General features: G+C 35.8%; 6 protein-coding genes across 7 annotated transcripts; 4 read left to right on the top strand and 2 right to left on the bottom strand.

The window, feature by feature from the left end:
- The first annotated feature begins 4,961 nt into the window (after nucleotides 1–4,961).
- ZDS (zeta-carotene desaturase) lies at nucleotides 4,962–9,006 on the top strand. The gene is made up of 14 exons (XM_089630174.1): nucleotides 4,962–5,443; nucleotides 5,769–5,893; nucleotides 5,979–6,113; nucleotides 6,212–6,284; nucleotides 6,383–6,456; nucleotides 6,542–6,646; nucleotides 6,739–6,983; nucleotides 7,551–7,638; nucleotides 7,722–7,764; nucleotides 7,845–8,001; nucleotides 8,101–8,229; nucleotides 8,325–8,397; nucleotides 8,484–8,648; nucleotides 8,759–9,006. The coding sequence occupies exons 1-14, from the start codon at nucleotides 5,287–5,289 to the stop codon at nucleotides 8,912–8,914; spliced, it is 1,725 nt and encodes a 574-aa protein (XP_089486300.1). The 5' UTR covers nucleotides 4,962–5,286; the 3' UTR covers nucleotides 8,915–9,006.
- DRT102 (DNA-damage-repair/toleration protein DRT102) lies at nucleotides 8,936–10,389 on the bottom strand. Its single transcript, XM_089630175.1, has 2 exons — nucleotides 9,700–10,389; nucleotides 8,936–9,402 (listed from the first exon to the last, which is right to left on the bottom strand). The coding sequence occupies exons 1-2, from the start codon at nucleotides 10,317–10,319 to the stop codon at nucleotides 9,123–9,125; spliced, it is 900 nt and encodes a 299-aa protein (XP_089486301.1). The 5' UTR covers nucleotides 10,320–10,389; the 3' UTR covers nucleotides 8,936–9,122.
- A 2,264-nt stretch (nucleotides 10,390–12,653) lies between these two features.
- On the top strand, nucleotides 12,654–22,716 carry LOC149382298 (uncharacterized). Of its 2 annotated transcripts, XM_089601855.1 has the most exons (9): nucleotides 12,657–12,895; nucleotides 12,984–13,126; nucleotides 13,221–13,318; nucleotides 13,405–13,470; nucleotides 13,552–13,634; nucleotides 13,718–13,764; nucleotides 13,846–13,924; nucleotides 14,046–14,180; nucleotides 15,365–15,476. In XM_089601855.1, exons 1-8 carry the CDS (start codon nucleotides 12,794–12,796, stop codon nucleotides 14,133–14,135), a joined length of 708 nt encoding a protein of 235 aa, XP_089457981.1. In that variant the 5' UTR covers nucleotides 12,657–12,793; the 3' UTR covers nucleotides 14,136–14,180; nucleotides 15,365–15,476. The 2 variants fall into 2 exon arrangements, with proteins under 2 accessions (XP_089457982.1, XP_089457981.1); XM_089601856.1 differs by lacking the exons at nucleotides 14,046–14,180; nucleotides 15,365–15,476 and adding an exon at nucleotides 22,418–22,716 and having other exon boundaries at nucleotides 12,654–12,895.
- LOC149382300 (uncharacterized) lies at nucleotides 17,606–19,280 on the top strand. Its single transcript, XM_089629877.1, has 2 exons — nucleotides 17,606–18,271; nucleotides 18,610–19,280. Exons 1-2 carry the CDS (start codon nucleotides 17,665–17,667, stop codon nucleotides 19,143–19,145), a joined length of 1,143 nt encoding a protein of 380 aa, XP_089486003.1. The 5' UTR covers nucleotides 17,606–17,664; the 3' UTR covers nucleotides 19,146–19,280.
- LOC149382299 (uncharacterized) lies at nucleotides 21,429–22,411 on the top strand. Its single transcript, XM_089601857.1, has 4 exons — nucleotides 21,429–21,814; nucleotides 21,896–21,979; nucleotides 22,056–22,103; nucleotides 22,185–22,411. Exons 1-4 carry the CDS (start codon nucleotides 21,608–21,610, stop codon nucleotides 22,224–22,226), a joined length of 381 nt encoding a protein of 126 aa, XP_089457983.1. The 5' UTR covers nucleotides 21,429–21,607; the 3' UTR covers nucleotides 22,227–22,411.
- Nucleotides 22,717–23,088: 372 nt separating the features above from the next.
- On the bottom strand, nucleotides 23,089–24,243 carry LOC149382297 (F-box protein SKIP23-like). Its single transcript, XM_089601474.1, has one exon. The coding sequence runs from the start codon at nucleotides 24,241–24,243 to the stop codon at nucleotides 23,089–23,091; it is 1,155 nt and encodes a 384-aa protein (XP_089457600.1).
- Nucleotides 24,244–26,069: the final 1,826 nt, after the last annotated feature.

Below are 26,069 nucleotides of genomic sequence, written 5' to 3'. Positions count from 1 at the left end.
AAAAAAAAAAAAAAAAAAAAAAAAGGTGTTCCATTTCATTTCCCATATTCTCTCTCTGTCACAGTGGACTTGCCTTTTTCTCTTTAGCTGACATGGCCACATGAGAAATGAAAGAGAGAGAAGAGAAACCACTCACATCACTACAACAAAGCTGTGAGACTGAAAAACCACAGTTTTTTCTGTTCTTTTCTATCAGTTTGCCGATTCACAATTTCACAGGGAGGGAAAAGAGAATTGAAACCTCTGATCTCATTCCTTTGGAATTAATAAGGTCAAAGTCGATGAAAAAAGGATGTGAATGGATTTCATTAATTAAGCAAAATTAAAAATCATGATTGCGTGGTTAACTCAATATTCTTTATTATTTTTTTCCCCCATAATTTACTTATGAAATCAAAAGGGTAAGAGAATGAATGAGACATTTAAGAGAGGGAAATAAGAGGAAAAAAAATAAATAACCTTTTTTTTTTTTTAATAACAACTGGTTTAGAGAAGCGGGTCCTTGTTGAAATGCAAGCACGATTGCTCTTTGAAATATCTTTGTAAGAAAAAATGCACATATTATAAACTATGAAACGAAATACATGCAGAGCATAAAATAATGAAGATTCTGCTTAGTAATTTCGCATAAAATAATGGTTAAAGGTATAAACTTTCCTACAACAAAGGCTCATATTAATAATAATAGTTCATTGGCCAAACTTATGAGTCATTCTCATAGCCAACCCACGATATTTCTCGTCTTCTACAATTTTTGTGTGTGTTTGGTTTTTGTCTATTTGGAATCTATGATGAGCTGTCGTGTTTTTCAGGTGGATTGAATTCTAAAGAGTTGCATTTTTTTTTTCTTTCTTTCTTTGGTAAGAGATTCTAAATAGTTGTTGAGCAACAGTGAGAATGCTTAGTTAGGCCATTTTCCTCTTTGTTTAGCTTATAAACCAAACCTGTATTCCATAATTCCCGGTATTACGTTGCATATTTGACCTCATATTTTTGTTATTAATAAAATGGCTAAAATGTTGGCCTCATATCTTAATCATTTATTTTTCAAGATTCTTACACATTTGATATTTTTTGTGATAAATTTTGATAGGCAATTCAATTATTATCTTGGGAATTTTTGTCAATAAATAAATAAGATCAGTAACTAAAAAAAGGCGCTAGGTGAGAAGTGGATTGGGTCATATTACATACAAAGACAGAAAACAATTGTATGTGAGATTTGTTAATTAGTACTTTATGGAGAGACAAGACGTCGTGTTCACGTGTAATTGCTCTTTGTGGGTCATCATAATTATTTTTTAAGGCCCAACATTTTAGCCCATTTTATCCAAGTTACCTAGGCTATTGGACCTGCAAATAATCCACCTCACGTGCGAAAGTTTGAAATTACGTGATAATGAGCTTCTTTTTTTTTTTCGAAAATATTATATGTAATTATTTTGTATTCAAAATAATTCGTATGTCTAATAAAGTGTCAGTTTTATACTCATCTAATCGTTTTGTGTACTCCGTTATTGTCATCAGCTTGATTTTTTTGTATATTATTGTATATGGTCTCGTAACTATCAAATGTAAAATGTGTATAAATATTTTATTAAGTATTGTAAGGTTTTTTTTAGATGTATGTTACTCAAATGTATACTGAAAAATGTATGATATATACTGAAAATTGTATACTCAGAGGTATTATCGTCTTAAATATTTGTAAATCAACATTTTCGATATATTTTTTAATCACAATAATTTTAGAAAGAAGGGCTCCATAAAACGTTAGTCCTATAATTCTCTCGATAAGAAATAACTAAAAATTAGAGTAGTGTTTTCAAATACAACATTTTAAAAATAGCGTATGTGTTTTTAATATTATTAATAATATTATTTAGAAAAATGATAAACCGTTTTTGTATTATAAATAAATGGTAAACAAACAAATTTTTCAAACATACAAAATAAATATTTACCACTAAATAAATATATTTTCAAATTTTTAAAAGTGTTATTTATGAGATAAAACATTTCCACCTCAAACAATTTTCAGTGACCGATAATAACTTTTTTTTTTCTATAAGTGAACCCTTTTATTTAAAACTTTAAATAAATGATGCTAGATTAACATTATGTTTGGCATTTTCATCAAACGACTCCTTGTCATGAGCTTTACATTTTTTCTTCTATTTATCGACGTTGGAATTGTGGTAACCAAAGTGGCAGGACAACCACCGAGCGTAACATGTACAAAAGTGTCCAAGTGCTAAGTTACGTGTTGTTCTTTTTAAAAAACAAAAATTACATGATCTCGACTACATAAATAAAATTTTGAAAACAAATTTTGATGAAGGTAAGATTAAGATATAAAGCAAAGTAATGAATCCAAAATCAGGATCTTGATTATTTATTTATTTATAACTATTATCCTTTTTGACCGACGGTAAGTTATGTTTGAGGCCAAATTTTAGACTCAAAACGCGTTAGGTGTGGAACTTATATTAATTTATATAAAGAGCAACATTATTAGCATAAAAAAAAGACATACTATTGTTGTCTCCATCACTAGATCACCACAAATATTTACTCCGTTTATATTATATCAACTTTGTGGAAAAGAACGAAAAAAATAAAATATTATCCACTTTGTAGAAAAACTTGAACTAGTGATGAACCGACACAATATCAATTATCGGACACTAAAATTCATAGATGAAAGAAAAGTTAAAGCTTTTGGTTACTTTAGAAGGCGTTTTATAAAATGATAACGTTAATTTAATTAGTCATCATTGTAGAATCATATAGTAGTTCGAGATACGTGTATGGAAAATCACATATATAATAAATTAATACTAGTATTGAGGCTTAAGCGAATGCTATGTTGTTATTGAAGTAGGAAAATTCTGCATTAGTTGTTTGACATGTGTTTATATATTAGTTAGATATTTTCACTTGACATCAATTGATTTTAAGATGGAATTCAACAGGTATACTGTGACATTTGTACCATCAATTTACCGTAAAATAACAAAGTATGGTATATATTTTACTTTTAATTTTTATTTTTTTTGACAAATTTTGAATAATTCAATTTTATCCATATTTTTTTAACATTTTAATTTTAATGAAAATCTATTTATTTATTCATGCTTCTTCTTCACCACAATTAAACACATTTCATTCATGCCCGACGAATCTAATTTTTTTTTTTTTTATTGAAATAGATTGCGTGCGTGATTGTGTTGTGAATTTTCAATATAATTTACCTTCTAAACATTGTATTTTGTGTGTTTTCATTTGTAATAAGGTAAACATATCTTTGAGTGAATTATTTGTTTTAAGCGTATATGGTTTGTAATCACGTGTGTTTTGTTAGGCAATTGAGATTGAAATCTCTTTATTAACAAATAATTTGTAAATTGTCGCCTATGTTCTTATTGGTCATGGTAGCCAGTCCTCGAACTTGCTGTTGGCGAAACCAAAAGAGTGAATTTTCGTGGTGACGACGTCGGAGAAGAGCGGATCCGACATTGCGGAGATCTTCACCATCAAGAGTAAAGATGAGTTGAAGAACACTGTGCATTGATGGGTGGTGGGGTACTGCGGTGACAATATTTTAGGGGAGATCCTGCGAAAAATAGCTCGACGACACGATGATAAAAAGTTTAACACATCTCATCCTTAATTATTTGTTTTTTTCTATAGTAAAAAAAAAATTAAAAGGCCGTCATACAAATAATTATGGCTATAAAATTCTCTATATTTTTTTTATTAATCGAACCCTTTCATTAAAAAAACTATGAGCCTGTAAATAATAAACAATTAGATTAAGCTCAAGCCGTGAATAACGTCGAGACAGTGTCAAAAAGATGACATGGAGATAGACTGGCTGAACACGGACGCCAATTCTCAAATCCCTAATCGCTTAAAAAACAATTAATTGCAATCCTCCAAATTTTAATAGATCTTTCGAAACCCTTATATTCATTTGAGGCCATGAAACATTAACGTCGTACTTGGACAAAGTTCCGCTAACGCCGGTGATGTTCAAGGCCGAAAAAGCACTATCATATCGGCTCCGATTCTATGGTACCATGACGTTGATGGTTATCATGCATGATGTTAAGATTCGATCGTTGCAAAAATGGATTTGTGTTCTTGTGGTGATTATTGGTAAAATACCATTTTTATTAGCTGCTTTGTTTACATTTTTATTAGGTATGGCATAAAAACCAAAGAAACGCATACACTTTAAACATATATATATATATATATATATATATATATATATATATATTCTTTTACATTATAATGTTAAAAACGCAAGGGCAAAATTGAGTTGTTGAAAAATGTCAAAGTCAAGAAAAAGTCAAAATAAGGTATATATACGACACATTCTGAATTTAAAGTATATTTATGTTATTTATGATAAATTAAGGGTTTAGAAGGGCGGGAGATTAAAAATATATGTATGTTTTCGAGAATCTCTTGAATAGTTATCATTCTTTATCCCATCGATCTGTTTGCATGCTATTAAATAGTATTATATTTATTTCGCATTTAACATGAGCATAAACATTCCCAACAAGAAGAAGCGTGAAGAGCAATTTGGTATCTGCATACACAAAAATAGGCATTCGTGAAATAAAGTTGATAAGTAAGGTAATCTCGAAAAAGGTATTAAAAATGAAGTGCAGGTATTTTCGATTAAATTGTTTGGGCTGCTCCGTCCGAATTATCAAAAATCGAAAGCAGGCCAGGTCCAATAAAAAGTTCAGACCCCATATTACCACCAAACTGCAATTTTATTTTATTTTTTTATTTATTATTTTTTTTTTGTTGAGAAACTATCAAAGCGCATTTAGGAAATATAAAAAGAATAAATTATGACCTATATTTTGAAACTAACACGTATTTACATCCACAAAGCAACGAGTTCCAACCATGACACAAGAATATTACATTTACACTTGAATAATATTGTTATATTGCGTCAAAGTGGATAACACACTACTCCTCAGTGGGAAAATCGTATTTCTGGACAGTGTTCAATTGTCCAGAAACTTCTATTAAACAATAGCTTTAATTAACTTCCGATTTCCAATTTCCAATTACTCTCTCTCTCTCTAACCTGTGAATGACCTGCAAATTTCTCAACCTCAGCATTTTCTGAGCCTCAGATACGTATCTTTCTCTCTCGCTCGGCTTGCCTATAAATTATCTGTCCTTCAACACTGTTATACCTCTCTCAAACCTGGATTATGCCCGTTAATAACTAACTAGCAATAGGAGAGAGTAATGGCTTCGTGCGTTCTTCTATCGGGTGCTTCGGTCACCGGAAACCGGTTGGAAACCGCCGGGCTATTTGTATCTACTCGCTCTCCGATCAGAAACCACCGGACCTTGTCTGTTCGCTCTTCTCTGGACTCCAATGTCTCCGACATGAGTGTTTACGGTAATCTCAATTTCACCGTTTGTTTTTTTTTTCTTCATATGCACAACTCTTTGATAACCGAGAGTCTCTGATTTCCGATAGCCCTAGGTTTTGGATGAATTTTCAATATATCTGATGGATCATAGAATGTAATCTTCTGATCGCAAACCGAGTAGTGGCTACAAAGTGGCACCTGAATTAGTTTAGTAATTTATTTATCTATTCAGTAGATTTCTGCTTGTTCAATCTAACTAGATTTTGTGAAACATGATTGAATTGGAGTTGAATCAAATTGAGTTAATCCTGGTTCGTCGTGGACTGATTTGTTAATTGGCTGAACTCACAGCTCCAAAAGGATTGTTTCCGCCGGAGCCGGAGCACTACCGAGGACCGAAGCTGAAGGTGGCGATCATCGGAGCTGGTCTCGCCGGAATGTCCACGGCGGTTGAGCTCTTGGACCAGGGACACGAGGTAATCCATTTCGCCTTTTGCAATGAACCATCCTTTATCATTATTATCCCGTTGAAAGTAATTCCGATTGCGTGGTATAATTCAGGTCGACATATACGAATCGCGTCCCTTCATCGGTGGAAAAGTTGGATCCTTTGTGGACAGGAAAGGTAACCACGTTGAGATGGGGCTCCACGTTTTCTTCGGCTGCTACAACAACCTTTTCCGGTTGATGAGAAAGGTGACTGAGGGGAATCTCATTCAATTTATTGGACTTTTTTTTTAATCCCTTTCCGGGGTTTGACAGTCACACTCTGTTTGTTGTTTTTAATCCTATAGGTTGGTGCAACTGATAATCTTCTTGTAAAGGATCACACTCATACTTTTGTGAACAAAGGAGGTGAAATAGGAGGTACGTTCTAATTACCGTTCTTCTCTGATGTAGTTAGTCTCTACATGCTTGTCATTGTGTTCTACATGGGTTCCAAATGCGAATTCCTGATTTTGCAGAACTCGACTTTCGATTCCCCGTCGGAGCACCCATTCACGGCATTCGTGCATTCCTTGCCACAAATCAGCTAAATGTATTCCTTTTTAGTTACTCTCGTGTCCTTATTTATTAAAGATAATTATAGAAACAAACTTAATTCCCTTGGTGTAACTGTGTAGACATATGATAAAGCGAGAAACGCCGTTGCGCTGGCATTAAGCCCGGTAGTTAGAGCCATTGTCGATCCAGATGGAGCCATGGCTGACATCAGAAATTTGGACAAAGTATGAATTCATTGTCTCTTTCACTCACTCTCGGCATATACAAGGTCACGCAAATTACCAATATGGATGTTGAAAATGAATGTGTCGCGTAGATAAGCTTCACAGAGTGGTTCATGTCGAAGGGAGGGACTCGGACGAGCATCACTCGGATGTGGGACCCGGTGGCGTACGCGCTCGGCTTCATCGACTGTGACAATATCAGCGCTCGTTGCATGCTCACGATATTCTCGCTCTTCGCCACCAAGACCGAGGCTTCTCTTCTCCGAATGCTAAAAGGCTCTCCGGATGTTTACTTGAGTGGGCCCATCCGAAAGTACATTACCGACCGTGGCGGCAGGTAATTTTTGCATATTTTTTATTTATATATTCTGGTGTGATTAGTGTTTAGGATCGAATATAAAAAAAGAAGGGAGTACCTTTTTACATATATAAGGTCACGCCACGTTAGGAACTGAGACTTTAAGTGTATATAGTTAGTGGGTTAAATATATCTCTATAAGCTAGTCTATAAATAACAGTGATTGGTGGAGAATACGGGAAAATGTAATGAATGATGCATGAAGTCTATTGCGAGGAATAAATTCATATTTGGTAGAGTACGGACCTCTCGAATGTATGTTATCACCTATTGTATTTCCTTTTATTCATATTCCTATAATACAAAAATACCGGGGTGTATATTGCCCGAGCATAGGCCAAACATAATAATATCTTGTCCAAGATGAGTGTGCCGATAGAGCCACCGTAGATATTAGGCTAATAGATCACCAGACTTGGCAAACTTATGGTCATGAACTATTCACCTGATGTCCAATTTGTTTGAAGAGATTTAGCAGTTAGGAGTACTGATTTCAAATTTTAGGTCATCTGTAACTACTGTTTTTGTTTATGGTTTGTTAAATAGGTTTCATCTAAGATGGGGATGTAGAGAGGTACAATACGACGAGTCTGCCGATGGCGAAACATATATTACAGGGTTAGCCATGTCCCGGGTAAGTTTTGAAGCTAATTCTGTATTGTTAAACTTAAAATTTTCCACAGAGCATATGTTCAGTGATCTTTGCTTCTTTTATAGGCCACTGAGCAGAAAGTTGTCAAAGCCGATGCGTACGTTGCAGGTTTGTTAGTAGGTCCAATGTAATTTTCTTTTGTTCATGTGTGGCTATAGTGACTCGCTGATGTGATGTTTTTTCTGCAGCGTGTGATGTCCCCGGAATAAAAAAATTGCTTCCAAAGAAATGGAGGGAATCCAAATTCTTCGACAACATTTACGAGTTAGAAGGAGTTCCTGTAATCACAGTACAACTTAGATACAATGGCTGGGTCACCGAGATGCAGGATCTAGAACGGTCGAGGTGATTTATTTATTTTTGCATTTTTTGTGTCATTTCAAGACCTTTTTAGTTGTTTAAGATTTTTTATTTAAAAATTTCTATTTATTTTTCAAATCACAGGCAATCAAAGAAAGCCGTGGGATTGGATAACCTTCTATATACCCCTGATGCTGATTTTTCATGCTTTGCCGATCTGGCTCTAACATCACCCGCAGACTATTACATTGAAGGACAAGGCTCACTTCTTCAGTAAGAACTTTCTACATAAACACTTTCTTGCAGAGCATGAAATCTTTGTGGTTTGTTTCATGCGTATGAAACGCTTTGATTTACGATCATTTCAGGTGCGTTATCACTCCGGGCGATCCGTACATGGGATTGACGAATGACAAAATTGTAGAAAAAGTGGCGGAACAGGTTACTCTACTAGACCAGCTAGATCGCAATGATGTTCTGTTCTGTTCTTTATTTATTGACTTATTGGTTGCGTTTGATTATTCCAGGTTCTGACTTTATTCCCATCTGCCCAAGGCTTGGAATTAACATGGTCTTCTGTCGTCAAAATCAACCAATCCCTCTACCGAGAGGGCCCCGGAATGGACCCATTCAGGCCCGATCAGAAGACTCCCATCAAGAACTTCTTCCTGGCCGGGTCTTACACAAAACAGGTATCGAATGTCTTTCAATCACAAACGAACCAAGTCCCGGGTTAAGTGTTATTATTCTACGGCCACTGCTTGAGATTCGGATTAATTTTTTTTTTTTTTCGTGTGCACAGGACTACATAGACAGCATGGAAGGTGCGACTTTGTCAGGAAGACAAGCCTCTGCCTATATATGCGATGCCGGTGAAGACTTGGTCGCTCTGAAGAAGAAGTTGGCCATTCAATCTCTCGAGCAGACTACCACCACCGATGAGCTTAGTCTTGTCTGAAATCCCTAATCAATCAATTAATTTCATTTCTCATTAGAAGATGTAATTCGGTTGGGTTCTATTTTTTCTTTTTGTATTTAAAGTACTCTCTATAGCAATGATACAAGTTACCTGTTTTTATTCCACCATCATGTGATTATTACTCACTTTTTCACAATTCACACTCTTACACAACATTAAGTAAAAACATAAGACTTGTCGTTCACGTTCACTTGTGTCCCTCCTCTGCGGCGATGTTCTTCTTTGCGGTCTCCAAATCCTCGTCGAAGATCAAATCCCACTGGCCCTCCCATTTGATGAAGAACTCGGTGTCCTCGACGTAGAGGACCCTGTGAACGTCTGTGGCCGGAGTGAAGAGATAATCACCGACGCTCAAATCAAACCTCTCTTTCTTACTCAGATTCCAAACCGTCTTTTTCCCTTTCATAACCATCACATCGTGCCCGAACGTGTGGTGGTGAGCTGGTTCTACACTCCCCGCCTTGAACCTGATCAACGTTCACATCAAAGTTGATAACTATACCGAAATTTTCCTAACCTAAATAGCATATCATTCAATTGATCGTCTTATCAGTTAAAAAACTTCACATACGAATTATCTTCTACAGACCTTGGTTGTATGGATTTAAGAGAAGTGGAAATAACTTGTTCTGTATCGGTTGTCACTATCTACCGGTAATTACTATACCAAACGAGATAACCTTATTTTCCAATCCATTGAAGCCAGAACATGAGCCAGACGGTAATATTTAGTTCTGTGATTAAAGATGTCAAGCTTTACTCACCTAACGATCGCAGACGTCGGAGTTTCCCTCACGATTTTCATCGAGCCGCCGGGGATCGGATCGATCGGAGTGAACTCCCTGCTCTTCACAAGGCAGCAGATAGAGCAACCAGAATCTGCGCCGGCGGCGATTTTGGGGATCTCCGACAAGGATTCATCGAGAAACGACTGAATCTCCTCCGGCCACGGCTTATCCCCGGAGGCCGGACAGGGAGATTTGAACGGCGTGTCGAGCCAGGCCTCGACGATCTCCACGGCGGAGGACGGCGGAGTGGCGAGTCCGGAGAGAGCTAGGACGTTGCAGTTGTTGATGGATCTGGCGTTTGCGGCGTCGGCGGCGGAGAGACACGTGGCGGCGGAAACGGCGGGGAATTTGTTGGCGGCGATGGAGACGCCGGCGCCGGTTCCGCACGCGAGGAGGCCGCGCGTGTCGGAGGGAGAGGCGGAGACGCGGCGGGAGACCTCGGCGGCGGCGGAGTAGTATGCGGTGGTTTGGAGGTCCTCGACCTCGAAATTGAGGGATCGGAGGTGCGCTACGACGGAGTCTTTCAGATCGGCTCCGAAAGCGTCGGCGCCGGCGATGATCTTGAACGGCCGTTCGGCGGCGGAGGAGTTGGCCATCTCCGGCTGTTAACGGCGGTGAGAGCTCTCTTAGTCTGAGTATTGTTGGTGACACTGACAAGTGACAACTATGCAAAATATAGATAGATGAGTGATGTCCGTGGGCCAAAATGGTGACAGCTCATTTGGGCGGTAAATAATTGTCAAGATTTAGTCGTTGGACTTAGGATCAGCTGCTTCCGAGCACAGCAGAAAGGCAAGTTTTAACCGTCTTATTAACAGTAACCGGAGAATCAATTTATTAACCGACCTCAGTTGAGATATTGGTAAAAATGTGTCAAATAGGAAAAACGTTTAGAATGTTCTGTATTCCAATTTATATACTTAATTAAAAATATGGTCACTTATGTAAACGAATAACTAGATTGTGCCCACAAAATTATTACTAATATATATATATATATATATATATATATATAATTTTTTTTTTTAATGAAATGAGAGAACACTCTTTACTAAATTCTTATCCAAAAACAAGTATTTGATGTCCAGCAAATAATTTACAAAATATACACTTTTATATAACAAATAATTGGCTGTGTAGCCATCTAAAACACTAGCAATTTGGTTTTAGCCAACTTTTCGTTAATTTCATGTAAATAGCCATATTGCTTACGTGACAGTTTATTAATTGAATTAAGTTTACACTTTTACCCTAATTTAATTCGGCAGATTTTTTAAATTAGGCAGTTTTTTTTTTTTAAAATTTCGAATCAAATATTGAAACCGAATAGGGAAGTTTTCAAATTTGAAATTTGAATTTTTCCAGCAGATTTTGAAAGTTTCCAGGTATTTATTGTTATGTATTTGGAAGTTTTCAGCGTTGACTTTAGTTAATTAGTTTCTATTTTCGTGGCAATTCATTATAGATAAAATCTGTAAATATATTCTTCATTTATTGATATTATTTTGTCTTCCATATATTCATAATTTTAGAACGTCCAAAATATTTCCAGAATTTTTTCATTTTATTTACACGAATATACTGTAAATATTTTTTGTATTTACAATGAATATACTGTAAATATGCTTTGTATTTACACGGATATACTGTAAATATGCTTTATATTTACACGAATATATTGTAAATATGTTTTGTATTTACACGAATATACTGTAAATATACTTGTATTTACACGAATATACACCATCCGAACAAAAACGAATCATCATATTCTGTACAACCAAATAACCATTGAAACTCATCTTCCTCGTCACGCAAATCACTTACCCATCTTCTTTCTTTTCTGTAAACAAACAATTAATTGCTTCTAAAAAATATTAATATTAACCGCTTCTCAAACAAATCGAACTAAATCCGCCTTCCTCAACACCGACACATGACGCCCCAGACTTTGCCGAATAACCAGAGCCTGCGATTGAAATTCAGCCTTCAATTTTAACCAACAAAAATCAATTCAACAACTTCAATTCATCCAAACCCATCAGACCAAACAGGGAGCACGAGAAAAAAAAAATCAACGACAAAGTTTAACCAAGCAAGAACGATACAATCAGCCATTAGTCCCACCCTACACATCTCACTTTCTAAATACCATGACGAAAATTTCATCAAAATTACAACACATCAACATAACGTACCTCGAGCAAAACGGAGCATCTCCGACCACCGATCGGAGGAATTTCATGAGGGCTTTTGTTACCCATGTCATGAACTTCATTTTTATACTGACGGTGAAGACCACCTCCCTCCGGTGATTGGAAAACTCAACATTGGTGCGGAGGTCTTTTCCAGCGATCTCCCACGACAATGAATTGAAATTTTTAGCAAGCATGATGGGTGTTTTCTTGAACCTCTCTTCGACACGAGTTCATAGCACTTGGAATCACCCAAATCGGAGCTCAAACGATAGAGATATGATCAATTGAAGTTTTGAGGAAAAAAAAAATGAAATGAAATTTTGGAGAGAGAGAGAAAGAGAGTGACGGGAAGAGGAAGAAGAAACCTTTTAAATTTAACAAAAAGCCCGGTCAAAGTATGACCAAGAAAATAGAAAAAAAAATTAATTAATGATCTTAATGATGCTCTTCAATAACCGCGAGCAGTTATTATCCGAATATTTTGTTTTAAATGTTTTTATTTTCAGCATGGCGGGAACAGTTGAGATTATTTTGGTATTTTGATGTTGTGTAAATTAATGAATCTGGCTATTAACCCGAAATTAACTAAATGATGGCCAAATCCAAAACCGTCTAAACTGGGAGGCTATTTAGCTATATAACCCTTTATATAATTTCTCTTCTATAAATTGCAAATATTATTACTATTTTTTTTTTTTTGCTAAGAGAATCACTAACTAATTACGAATTACATTTCCAAGTAACATGGTCATACTTTTCTGATCAGGGAAGGAGGATAAACGAGAACCATATATAAATAAAGATAGAAAATACAATATTATCCAAAGTCACGGTAGTTTTGAAAGCTTTGACCGACTTGACTCTTCTCCGAAATGGCAGAACTCAGATTGTTGATTCCGAAAACTAAAACTAGCCTGTTCGAAGTAGTAGTACCAACAACATCGTGCCTACAAAATCCCAGGCCAACAATTAAGGTATTAAAGTTAGAGTAATAATCACCATCTTCATCACTTCTATAGATTCTCGCTATTACATTTTCATTGTTGTTTCTAAATTCGACAGAATAGGCGTAGAATTCAGTGCTTCTCGAGCCGAAACGACGACGAGAACAGAGAGACTCGCGCACCGGAGTTTCTGAAAATCGCAGTCAGTGGCGTCACTGAGCTTCTCAGGCTCTTCTCTTCCTTCAATCAAACCACCAACGCGTAATAATAACTTGCTTTGATTCATTCCTCGAATAAATATTTCTTGCACTATTTGTGACGATCTGTGGATCGATCGATTTGATTGGCTGAGCAGAGAAAATGTGAAACAGAGCGATGAGTTTTCGGTTTCGAGTGTCGATGATATTGTTAACATACTGCGATATGACTATCAAAAGGCGTATTTCGTTACAGGTAATTAAATACTTTTTAATCTGTTTTTTTTTTAATTATTTTAAAAAATAAAGTAATGTTTTCCTGGTGACGGCGACAATGAATAGGGGACTTTTCGTGCTCGATTTATGCCGAAGATTGCATATTCGAAGACCCAACAATTCGATTCCGAGGTGAAAATTAATAAGTTGTCTGTGTAACATAATACATTATCATCAACTACAGAAACTAATAATAAAAGTTACGTTTTTTAGGCAAGGGATTGTATTCGAGGAACTTGAAACTGCTTGTTCCTTTCTTTGACTCTCCGTCTATCGGATTGAAAAACATTGAGAAGGTAAGCTTATTGATCTCAATTTTTGTAAAAAAAAAATAAAAAATGAGTTTTAACACTAATATATGTAACATGAATCTCTGCAGTTTGACACTTCCGAACCAAATTTTGTGGTCGCAACATGGAAACTCAGGTGCTAATTAAGTTGTTCTCTACACTAGATTATTGTAAATATAGTTGGTTAAATATTAATCATTTTCATTAATGCACGTAGAACCTACCTGAAGCTTCCATGGAGGCCTCTTATCAGCATAGATGGAAGTACAGTCTACGAATTAGACGACAAAATAAGAGTAAATTACAAAGATTCCATCTTTCTGCTTGTAATTTTGGAGTATTATAATTATCCTGAGCTACATATTATGTGTGTATATATATATGTGTGTGTGTGTGTGTGTATTTTTTATGTGACAGATTGTAAGGCATGTTGAGAGTTGGAGTGTGACTGCGTTTGAAGCAATTGGCCAGATTTTCACGCCGAGTATTAGAAGCCCTGTGAATTGAGAATGTATTAGAGGTTTAAAAATACTTTTCTTTATTTATGTCACTGTTATGTCTGTCTTTTTTTGCGAGCTAAAAACGACACCTCAAAAATAAAAAACGACACGCCAAGTCAATTCGTGGGGCCCAAGCCCACGAACAGAGCTCTTGAAGTCAAATCTCAAATCAAACTCTCGAAAGAAGTTCAAGCCCATCTTATGGATAAAATATTCATGTCAAAGTCACTTAAGACGAACTCACAAACAAGGGTCCAAAAAACCCCATATAAGCCATAAAATCTCAATTAAACCCCTTTCCTTGTCACCAACTCCCATGTGGCCGCCAACCCTTCTAGCTGCCAAGTCTTTAACACCAACTCCCCCCTGACGCCAACCTAAAGTGCCTCCAAGTTGGGTTGTCGCCAACCCTCACCTTGACGCCAACTCGGGTTGTCGTCAACCTTCACCTTGACGCCAACCCACAGTGCCTCCAACTCGGGTTGTCACCAACCTCCCCCTTGACGTCAACCTAAAGAGCCTTCAAGTCGGGTTGTCGCCAACCTCCCCCTTGACGCCAACTCAGGTTGTCGCCAACTTCCACATGACCCACAAGCCTCCAATTGGCTCAAACCAAGTCCCTTATGTACCTCAAAAGCACTATAAATACCCATGTCACTCTCATTCCAAGGTAAGTTTCTCTCAACTTGGAAAAACTCTACAAAAATTACACCACGACTTTCTCTCTCTAGAAAACATAAAGACGAGTATAAATCGTTCACCAAGAACACAATACAACACGACTAATGTTGAGCGTCGGAGCGCGCGCCGTGGGAAAACCCTCCGCGTCCCTCTAGATTCATGTTTTCTTGTGCTTAGGTGAAGGTACGAGGATTCAAGACCCAGTAAGGAACTCGAAGGATTTGAAGATCCAAGAACAATGAGCAACGTGAAGAACACAATGACGTGAAGACTCGAAGAAAGAGATCAAAGGGTTGAAGGCAAAGTCAAGAGAGATTACGGGTTGAAACCAAGGCTTTAGAGAGAGATTCAAAGGGTTGAATACTCAAAGAAACAAAGATTCAAGAGCCCGACGAACGCGAGAAGCACGAAGCAAATTCATTGACGAGACATAAACGACAAGAAGAGAAGAACTTCACCAAACTTAACCTACGTACGATCATTGAATCCGATCCTAGATCGAAACACAGACGTACGGTTCTTAGTGCTAATCCAAAAACGCGATTAACAGTCACTAATTTGTTGCTTATAGAAATCAGCAGTGAGTTGAATGTCTGTGCATAAATATCCTGTACTTTGGGATGAAATTTTGATAAAGTTAATTTACAAAACCCATAAAGTTGTAGAAGCCCCTTGCTTGCTTGCATTTAGCTGTCATTTTAAAAAAAAAAATTACAAGGAGAAAAAGCAAGAGAATCTAAACTATATAGATGACTACGAATTGATACAGTTCATGAATTCATATTATGGTTACACTTTTAATAGTATTGCATTAAATTTTGTCCAACATTATTCACAACTCTATTTCATAATTTTTTTGTGTGATGTTTGGTACAAGGAGAGTTTTGACTTCTATGGTTAAGGCACCATTACCAGCTACGTACTATTGATTTCAAACTAAATCATATTCATGAGTTCAATAGATGTACATAATATTAGCTCAAAAAAGCCAAGCAAAGGTATTAACCCATGTTAACAAATCTCTACGTTGGATTTAAGAAGAATCGGGACTGAACAACAACTATCAACATTGAAAACTTTCGTCAAATCACTCTCTACGTAGTCTTCCTCTAATTGTTCAGCTTTGTGACGTTGATCAAGTCGCAAAAATATCAAAATTTGATCACGATCACCGCTTTCATAATAATATCAGTCAGATTCTCATCCGTGTGCCTTTTCTCAACAACTACGAACGCCTTGACGACCCCATCGCCAATGAAGTATAATTATATACCGATGTATTTTGTCTTCTAGTAAAATATTTGGTTTTGGTCAAAGTGTATCACACTTTGATATTATAACAAAATAAGACTAATCGCATATATTAAATTTGGTCGTGTGCACTATGACATACATCAAATTTCCACCAGCGTTGGCATAAAGAATCTGCTTCATACGATTAGTCTCCAACTACATTCTTGTCAAAAATTTAAAAAGATCTTTGTCAAGTGAAAAGACCATCTCAAATAAAAAGAGTAAAAATAATAGTATGAGATATGATCGAAATATCGTTACCTTTACTGTAAAAATACAACTACATTCAATTAATAAATGGAGTGTGGAGATGATCGAAATACCGTTACCGTTATCGTTTCGGGACTCAGATTTTGCTGGTATCTAGTGGTAAGACGGTATACCGTGAAATACATAGAAAAGGGTAATACTGTCAAATGCCGTACTTATCAAGAGGAATATAGTAAATATATATTTTTTAAAAATTCATACATAACATAAGATAAAAATGAAAAATATCTACATGTAATAGGTCAACAAAAATTCAACATAAACTTAATTATATATTTCAATACAAAATACAAAATCAAAATAATAATAATAATATTCATATAAAAAATGAATTTTGTTAATTATAAATAAAATTTCAAATTATACCACTAATTTAACAAAAAAGCCGAAATAGACATTCAAAGTTACACCCTATTTTCAGATGTAACAAAAAAATTTAGATACAAACTCCAATTATACACAATAATGAAGTTAAAAACTAAGAATTTGAACTAAATTATAAAAAACTCACAACAAATTTCATGAAAATTACTAAATATTATTAGATTTTAAGAATTGTCGAGATTTGACGATTTCCCGGTAAATTTCTATCGGAATGCAGTGAAAATTTGCATAAAGACAACCGAAAAGTGAAAGGATTTCCCGAAAAATGATAGAAATCGGAGAGGTTTGATCGGAATCCACGGAAATTTCGATCTTGTACATAGCGGTATCAAGACTCTAAAAGATAAACGGATTCTGGTCCGATTTCCAATCGGAATCCGCATAATTTTAATCCTTATTAGTACATGTTGGCCCACACGCTGTTTTAGTTTAAATATTGAGAATTAAAAAAAAATTCTCTGTCTAATCATCAACCGTTCATACTTTTTTTTAAAAACAAGTTCTCATCAACGGACCAAGGCAACAAAGAGCTCATCAAGACCACCACCAAATCCCATACTTTTTTCGATAAAAATAAAAAATAAAAATCCCATACTTTTGAGATGGGTAAAAAAATTCCATTTTGAATGATCATATTCATACAATATATATATATATATATATATATATATATATATATATATATATATATATATATATATATAGAAAGTGACCCTGGGATTTTAAACCAAAGTGCAACACAGCTCACAACGGTGTCAAAGGCGCAAATTGAGGAGCCCCAACAGCATGATTGAAAACTGTACACTAATAACAGGCTTTTTCAAACACATTATTATTATACTCATAATAATCATGATTGGTATATAAACACTCTAAAACCCATTTTCAAACTTGGCTACACGACAACGATGATCATCCCATCGTGTTTCAGTCACCCAAGCTCGCCATCGTCAAAGACAGCTCATCATCGTGAAGATCATGAAGAAGAAAAAGAAGACGATCAAGAATCAAACCACAGCTTGATAACATGCATATACCAAACTGAACTCTTCGATTCTCCGACGTACCTGACTCTCACGTGGTCCAAAACCCTAACCTCTCACACCCTCACAGTCCACGCCTCCGACAACTCCTTCGCCGCCGCAACAATCTCCCTCCGGCCGCCCCATTTCTCTCTCTTCAGACCCAAACCCAAATCCAGATCCAAGACCCTAACCCTTATTACCCGTCGAAACAACGGGAAGAACAAGCTCAGGCTCTACTGGGACTTCTCTCGCGCCGAGTTCGCAACCCACGGATCGTCCGCCGAGCCCGAGTCGCGGTTCCACCTGGCACTCGCGCCGAGCCGAGCCGAGAGACTCGACTTCTTCCTCGGCGAACTTCCGGAAGATCTGGCTCGGCGCGCCGACAAGCCGACGAACGCGCCGGTGATGATCTCGCGGCGCGAACACGCGTTTGGGCGCGGTAGGCGGTTCTCATCCAGGGCGGTGATTTCTGGATCTCGGCGGGAGATAGGTAATGACATAATTTTCTACCAGATTTACGTACGACGCAAGTCAATGTGTTACTATTTAGTAGCTATTATTTTCTCTAATAACCCTTAAGAGATTAACCTTTTTTTTTTTTTGTATGCAAGGTTTTATTTACTTTTTTTTTCTTCTTAACATCGAACTAGCCCCTAAAAAAAAGTTGCATATTTTTTGTACTATTATTTTTATTTTTTCGTTTTTATTATACATTAAAAAAAACTTAAAAATAAGTCCCCCGAGTTTATAATTTCATATTAACCCCCCTCTAATAATGGAGTCTGACTTCGTTCTTGCTTGTGATTAAATCAATTACCGAGATAATAGGGATTGAATGCGCCGGAGGGACGATGAGAGTCACTATCGATGGCGTTGTGAGACTTGTCGTGAAGAGGCTTGCGTGGAAGTTTAGAGGGAACGAGAGAATCTCCGTGGGAGACGATGGGTCCGAGGTGGAGTTTTTTTGGGACGTGTTTAATTGGGTGAGCGGGGACGGAAAAGGACACGGAGTGTTCGTGTTTCAGGTCGGAGACGGAGGGGTTTGGCCGGAGATGGCGGGGTCGGAGAGGAAGCTTCTTAGGAAGAGTTTTTCGTCTTCGCCGGCGATGATGATGGCCACAGACAAGGCTAATAACAATAATAATAATTATTATTATTGTAATAATAATAATAGCATTAATGTACATAGTATGGGGCGGTCAAAATCGCCGTCGTGGTCGAGCGTTCTTCAGTGGGCGGAGGAGAGCAGCGACGGAGGGTCGAGGAGCTCGTGTTCGTCGTCCGCGAGGTCGAGTGTCGGAAATAATAGTAATAGTAATAATGGAGGGTTTTCTTTGCTGATTTACGCTTGGAGGAAGGATTAGTTATTAAGCCTAGTAATTACTTGATGAGGTTAGGGTAATATTTTTTTTTTTTTTAATATGGTGCATTTAATTTTTAATTAATGTCATTTACTTATTTATATTTTATAGGAATTTAATATTAGTTTACGATTTTCATTTCGACTATCGCGTGTTAATATACAAGGGTTTTTTTTTTCCTGAATTGTTATTATCAATCATATGGTAAATACAAATCTCTAGCATTAATGAGTGAGGATAATATTAACAATATTACGAATCCTTCCCTACAAATATATATATTTGAGTGTCCTTAATTATGGAACGTAAAAGGGACACGTGGATTTTAATGATTTTTTGGCATATATGAAGTGAAGGTTATATATATATATATATATATATATATAATCCTTCACTCTTGTACCCATATATTAGAAATATATATATATATATATATATATATATATATATATATATATATAATCCTTCACTCTTGTACCCATATATTAGAAATGTGATCTAGAGATTACCTTTTAAACCTTGTTTTTTTAATGCGAGATGTAAAAGAAAAAAAATACTGTTCACTTCATTTGTAGACGCTTGTTTATTATTTTGTATATTTTTTTAATAGATTTATGTAGCTCTCTGTAACTTTTTTCAAAAAAAAAAAAAAAAATGTAGCTCTCTGTAACTGTAACTAGCTAGTTTAGTTTCTGGATTTGTTTCCGCATCGGAATTATGTTAAGATGTTTGATTTCATTGCTTATTTGCTCTCTGTCCCTCTTTCTTTGTTGCACGTCTTTTCTCTTTGTTTGAACATGAAAATTAAACAAATATAATGACATATACTATGACCAAAACACCTAACTATTATTTGCAGCATGCACAGACAAGAATAGTTAGTTTTTCATAATACACGGATAACGAAATATTTAAAAATGATCACATATATGCGATAAAAAAATTGATTACATAGACAAGACTTAATAAACCTTAATTTTTATTTTATTTTATTGTGCCCGCTTTTACATATATATATATATATATATATATATATATATATATATATATATATATATATATATATATATAAAACTCATTTATCTATGGACTTAAAGTTAAATATATAGATATGTTGAAGTGGATTGAAAGATAGAAATAAAGATAAAACATCTTTACAAACAACTACAATATAACGCCTTGTTAACATTTAGCCACACCTAATATTCTGAAAATTGACTTCTGGAATAATTAGCCAGCTAAACCATTCTGGAAAAAAAACATAAATCTAATCACAAGTGACACACACATACCATCCTACTAAATAAATGTGAACAACTCATAATAACACAAAACAACCCCAAATTCAAAAGCTTTCTAGATTTAATTGGTCCACAAGAAACAAACGAGTACTCTTTACTAATTATAATATAAGGGGAGAAAAATAAAGATTTATTTCCAACTAATTATTTTTTAACAATTAATAATATGTATAATTTTGAGTATCCTAATACTAATATGCAAGGATATGTAACTATAAATGAATCTTTTTTACCACGGTTTCCTAGGTTTAAATTTAATATTGTTTTGTTTTTAAATGAAAAGTCTATATATCGATGACTATGCAAGCAGAGTGAAATCGCTCCACATGATAGAAATTGAGTTTAGATAGGGCACAAATATTCTTTTTTGTAAGCAAGTATTTCACAATTTCAATATTTTTGGTGGTATTTTCGAAAAAAATAATCGTATATATGTACATTTTTTTTTTTTACTAACATGAGACTTTTTCTTAAAAGAAAATGTGTAGAACACCCAAGAGAATAGATACCAAACTCTTTACATCAAGAAAAATTAAGAACTCAAGTCGTGAATGATTCAACACTAAAATAGATTGATAGAACACTTTGTGTAAACGTAGCTTTCATGTGCCAGAAGACATACAAAACACACTCAATTTAGAGCAATATTATAGTTCTGATGAAAAAATCCGATGCCCCAAGGATCATCCACCTCGAGAAAAGACGTCTGAATACTTGTACGCCTAAATCTCTAAATGAGAAACTTGAAAAAAGATCATTTATAGGATTGACCCTCTAACTTTGACATTGACATGTATAACGGTTCACCTTTTGATGTTTGAAAAAACTTAGTAGTGCTTTTATAATCATGTATTCGTGTAATTAAATATTGTCACGACGAAGTCACGTTTCAGACACGTGACTTTTTTTTTTTTACAACAGATTTTTGTTTAAACGATAAATAAGTAATTTCAATTAAACTGATAAAAATTAAATGGATTAAAAGATATCTAGTAATAAGATATCTTAATCGACCCCCAAATTCAAACCTAACCCGAAGAATAAAATCGCAACAAGAGTCTCGAAAATTACAAATCCGTTGGAGAAGACCCCGGCAATTCTGTAAATCGCAGTCCTTGGCGTCACTGAGCTCTTCTCTTCCTTCAATCAAACCACCGACGCGTAATGGTAACTTGCTTTGATTCATTCCTCAAAATAAATAATTCTTGCACTTTTTGTGACGATCTGTGGATCGATCGAGTTGATTGGCCGAGCAGAGGGAATGTGAAACAGAGCGACGAGTTTTCGGTTTCGAGTGTCGATGATATCGTTAGCATACTACGATATGACTATCAAAAGGATTATTCGAAGATCCAACGATTCGATTCCGAGGTGAAAATAAGTTGACTGTGTGCAAGTGTAACACACTATATCATCAACTACAGAAACTAATTATAAAAGTGTTGTATTTAGGTAAGGAATTGTATTAGAAGGAACTTGAAACTGCTTGTTCCTTTCATTGACTCTCCGTCTATGGGATTGAAAAGCAATGAGAAGGTAAGCTTATTGATCTCAATTTTTTAAAAAAATAAATGAGTTTTAACACTAATATATGTAACATGAATCTCTGCAGTTTGGCAATTTCCGAACCGAATTTTGTGGTCGCAACATGGAAACTCAGGTGCTAATTAAGTTGTTCTCTACACTAGATTATTGTAAATATAGTTGATTAAATATTAATCATTTTCATTAATGCACGTAGAACCTACCTGACGCTTCCATGGAGGCCTCTTATCAGGCATAGATGGAAGTACAGTTTACGCGTTAGACGACAAAATCAGAGTAAATTACAAAGATATCATCTTTCTGCTTGTAATTCTGAAGTATTATTATCCTGAGTTACATATTATGTATATAATATATATATATATATATATATATATATATATATGTGTGTGTGTGTGTGTGTGTGTGTGTGTGTATTTTATGTGACAGATTGTAAGGCATGCTGAGAGTTGGAGTGTGACTGCGTTTGAAGCAATTGGCCAGATTTTCACGCCGTGTGTTCGAAACCCTGAGAATTGAGAATGTATTAGAGGTTTATTTATTTATTTATTTTTTTTTTATTTATGTCACTAATTTGTTGCTTATAGAAATCAGCAGTGAGTTGAATGTGTGTGCATAAATCTCCCGTACTTTGGGATGAAATTTTGATGAAGTTAATTTACAAAACCCACAAAGTTGTTGAAGCCCTTGCTTGCTTGTATTCATCTGTCATTTTTTTTAATAGATTATAAGGAGAAAAAGCAAGAGAATCTAAACTACATCGAAGACTACGAATTGATACAGATGATGAATTCATATTATGGTTGTAATACTTTTAATAAATAGTATCGAATTAAATTTTGTCCAACATTATACACAACTCTATTTCATGATGTTTCAGTGTGATTGTTTGGCACAAGGAGAGTTTTGACTTCTACGGTGAAGGGGACCATTACCAGCTACAAACTATTGATTTGAAATTAAATAATATTCATGACTTGAATTGATCAACATAATTTCATCTCATAAAGCCAAACAAGCATGTGTCTTGAGATGTGATCACAAATTCAAAGGACAAATTACCAAAGAAAAATAAGTGTACACGTTAAAACTAAAATAATTCAGAAAATGAGAGGAGGGAGGACAAAAATAGGCGGCCGCCTTCCCATAGCCTGAAAAGTAGATTCAGGTATGCTGTGTCGCTCCTTGAACTGATCGGCTTGAATATCATAAATACCTATATCGCGAATCTTCCATCTGAAACTGTTCTTCAAGTCCTTGTCGTGAGTGAAATAAATGCAATTGGGAAGATAACCGCGAGAGGCTTTGACGCACAGCGAAGCGCTATCGCCCAAAAACAAAGCATTGTCTCCGATACTCGTGACCTTCTCTTTTTTTCCAGTGGCAAGGTCGAGGACGAACACTTTGACCTCGGACGTGGATCGAGTGTGAACCTTCCACAGCGGGCGCTTCTTGAAGAATCTTTGGACCAGATAAGTGGTGTCGCCGTCGGGCGACTGGACGAGATAGCTGTTCCATTCTGTTTTTTCACCGGGATCGGGTGGGCGAATGGTGACGGAATCTCGGTCCATGTGTTCGAGGTCGAAGAAACGAATGTCGTTGAGGGCTCCCACGGCATAAACGCGGCTCGTCCCGCGAAGCACCATCAAGTCCTGTGATATGAGGGACCCGGGGCACGTCACTGTGCTCCAAGCAGAGTCTCGGCCCAGCCTGAAAACTGCGATGTCGTTCAAGGTCCACACCGCGGCCACGACTACGCACTCGTCCCGATTCTCCACCGGATCCGCCGACATCACCAATTTCCCGACGTGATATTGTTGTAACCTCGACAAGGCACTCCCAGGCATCGCCACGTACTCCGCAGGCGGAGGATAGACCGGCGGGAGAACAATGGAAGGTACTGAAGAAAAGGGCTTGTGGAGCGTCACCGACCAGTCGTCGTTCACGGCGGCCATCCAACCATACGACGACCCGCAGAAACGTTTTCCGTATGGCACCGACAGCTTGTAACTCAGAAAGCGACCGGCTGACACGTCGAAGGCCCAGAGCGCGTGTTTGTCATTCTCGTCGCCCACAAGAAGCATCGGAGTGTCAGCCACGCCCTCTTTTGCTTTTGAATAATATTTCGCCGTCGAACGCCAGTCTCGGCACACGGCACCGAACTGCACAACATCTTTGCTTGAATCCAATCTCTCTATAAAACAATTCAACAGGTGGTGCGGAAGTCCGCTCCAATCACAGATCTGCTCTTCCATATTTTTTTTCCCTTTCTTTTCTGTCTTTTTTTTTAACCTGCTCCTTTTTCTGTTTCTCATCTATATATTGTCTTTTATATAGCGAATTTTTCTAACCCCTAATTCGACACGGATTCCGACTCCATGTACTTTGTAGTTTGTTATATGTACGTAGTAGAATCTCAAGTTCGATGAGTTATGTCGGCCCATGGAAATAAACATTTTCTTTTGGGCCATACTATGACCTCCGTACTAATTATGGACCAAAAAAATAAAAAGTGATTATTCTTATTCTATGACTTGTACCATGATTTTGGACCAAAATCTACTAAACTCAAATAAATCCTAAACTATGACTTAATGAAATGAGTAATTACATATTTATCCTTCACATTTAGTTTATTTTTATTAGTTAATTAATAAAACAAAAACAATTATTTAGTTTATATTATGAAAACAAACATCATTACAAAAACCCGGAGAGCAGCCCTGGGAATCTTCGACGCTAAAGCTCATGGGAACGCAGTCATGGCCGTCGGAGAGCAGCCCATGGCCATCCCGGCGGCGGCGACCTCGAAGTGTCCACCGGAGCAGCCCGCCATGGATTCCGCGTAGAATTTCTGTGGTTTTTAAAGTTAAAAAACAAAGAAAAAACGATTCTCGGGATTCTGGATAATTTTGAAAAGATTTTGAAAATTTCTGGGTTTTCGTTGAAGATTTATTGACGTTGATGTCAATAAAAATGCATATTTATTGACATCAATATCAATAAATCTTCAAAGGAATTTTCCAGAATCGTTGAAGATTAATCTTCAAATGAATTTTCCAGAATCGTTGAAGATTTATTGACATTGATGTCAATAAATATGCATTTTTATTGACATCAACGTCAATAAATCTTCAAAGAAATTTTCCAGAATCGTTGAAGATTTATTGACATTGATGTCAATAAAAATAAAAATAAATATTTATTGATATCAATGTCAATAAATCTTCAACGTTTCTGGGTTTTCGTTGAAGATTTGATTCTGGATAATTTTGAAATGTTTCTGAAAATTTCTATGTTTTCGTTGAAGATTTATTTACATTAATGTCAATAAAAATGCATATTTATTGACATCAATGTCAATAAATCTTCAACGAAAACCCATAAATTTTCAGATGCTTTTCAAAATTTTCCAAAATCTCGAGAATCGTTTTTTCTTTGTTTTTTAACTTCAAAAACCACAGAAATTTAACGACTTAAACACTTTGAATATGATCAAATTTTTTTCATGAAAATCTCTAACCCTAAACTAAAAAGACAAATTGAAAAAACAAAGATGAACCCAAACAAAGATGATGAACTGAAAAACGAAAAGAGAGAGTGGAAGAGAGCTGAACCCAAAACGAAAAGAAAGTCAAATAATTAAATAAGAAAGAAAATCAAATATTATTAAAAGAAAAGGTATTTTTGTATTTAGTGAAAATAGGTAGTCATAGTTTAGGGTTTATTTGGGTTTAGTAGATTTTGGTCCAAAATCTTGATACAAGTCATAGAATATGAATAATCCCAAATAAAAAATCCAAATTATTCTAAATCTATGACTATCAAAAATACTCTTAACCCAAACTCTTTTTATTTTTATTATTTTTGTATTTACTTATTATTGACTTTTTTTTATCTTCTCTCTTTCTCGTGGGTGTTCTCTCTCTCTCTCTCATGCATCTCTCCCTCGTGCGTAATTGAGAAAACTTTTATGTTTTACAGCAATTGAAGTCTCACGAGAAAGGGTTGTTCTCATATTCGTTCATTTTCGTGCATTTTTTTCACTTTCTTCATTTTAGGGTTTTTTTCGTTTAATTTA

The sequence above is a fragment of the Urtica dioica genome, chromosome 11 (assembly GCF_054948205.1).
Source record: "Urtica dioica subsp. dioica isolate 48M chromosome 11, U.dioica_male_clone48M_v1_H2, whole genome shotgun sequence".
NCBI classification, from domain to species: domain Eukaryota; kingdom Viridiplantae; phylum Streptophyta; class Magnoliopsida; order Rosales; family Urticaceae; genus Urtica; species Urtica dioica.
The sequence above is the reverse complement of the archived record's forward strand: the minus strand, read 5'-3'. Positions and strand labels throughout refer to the sequence as shown.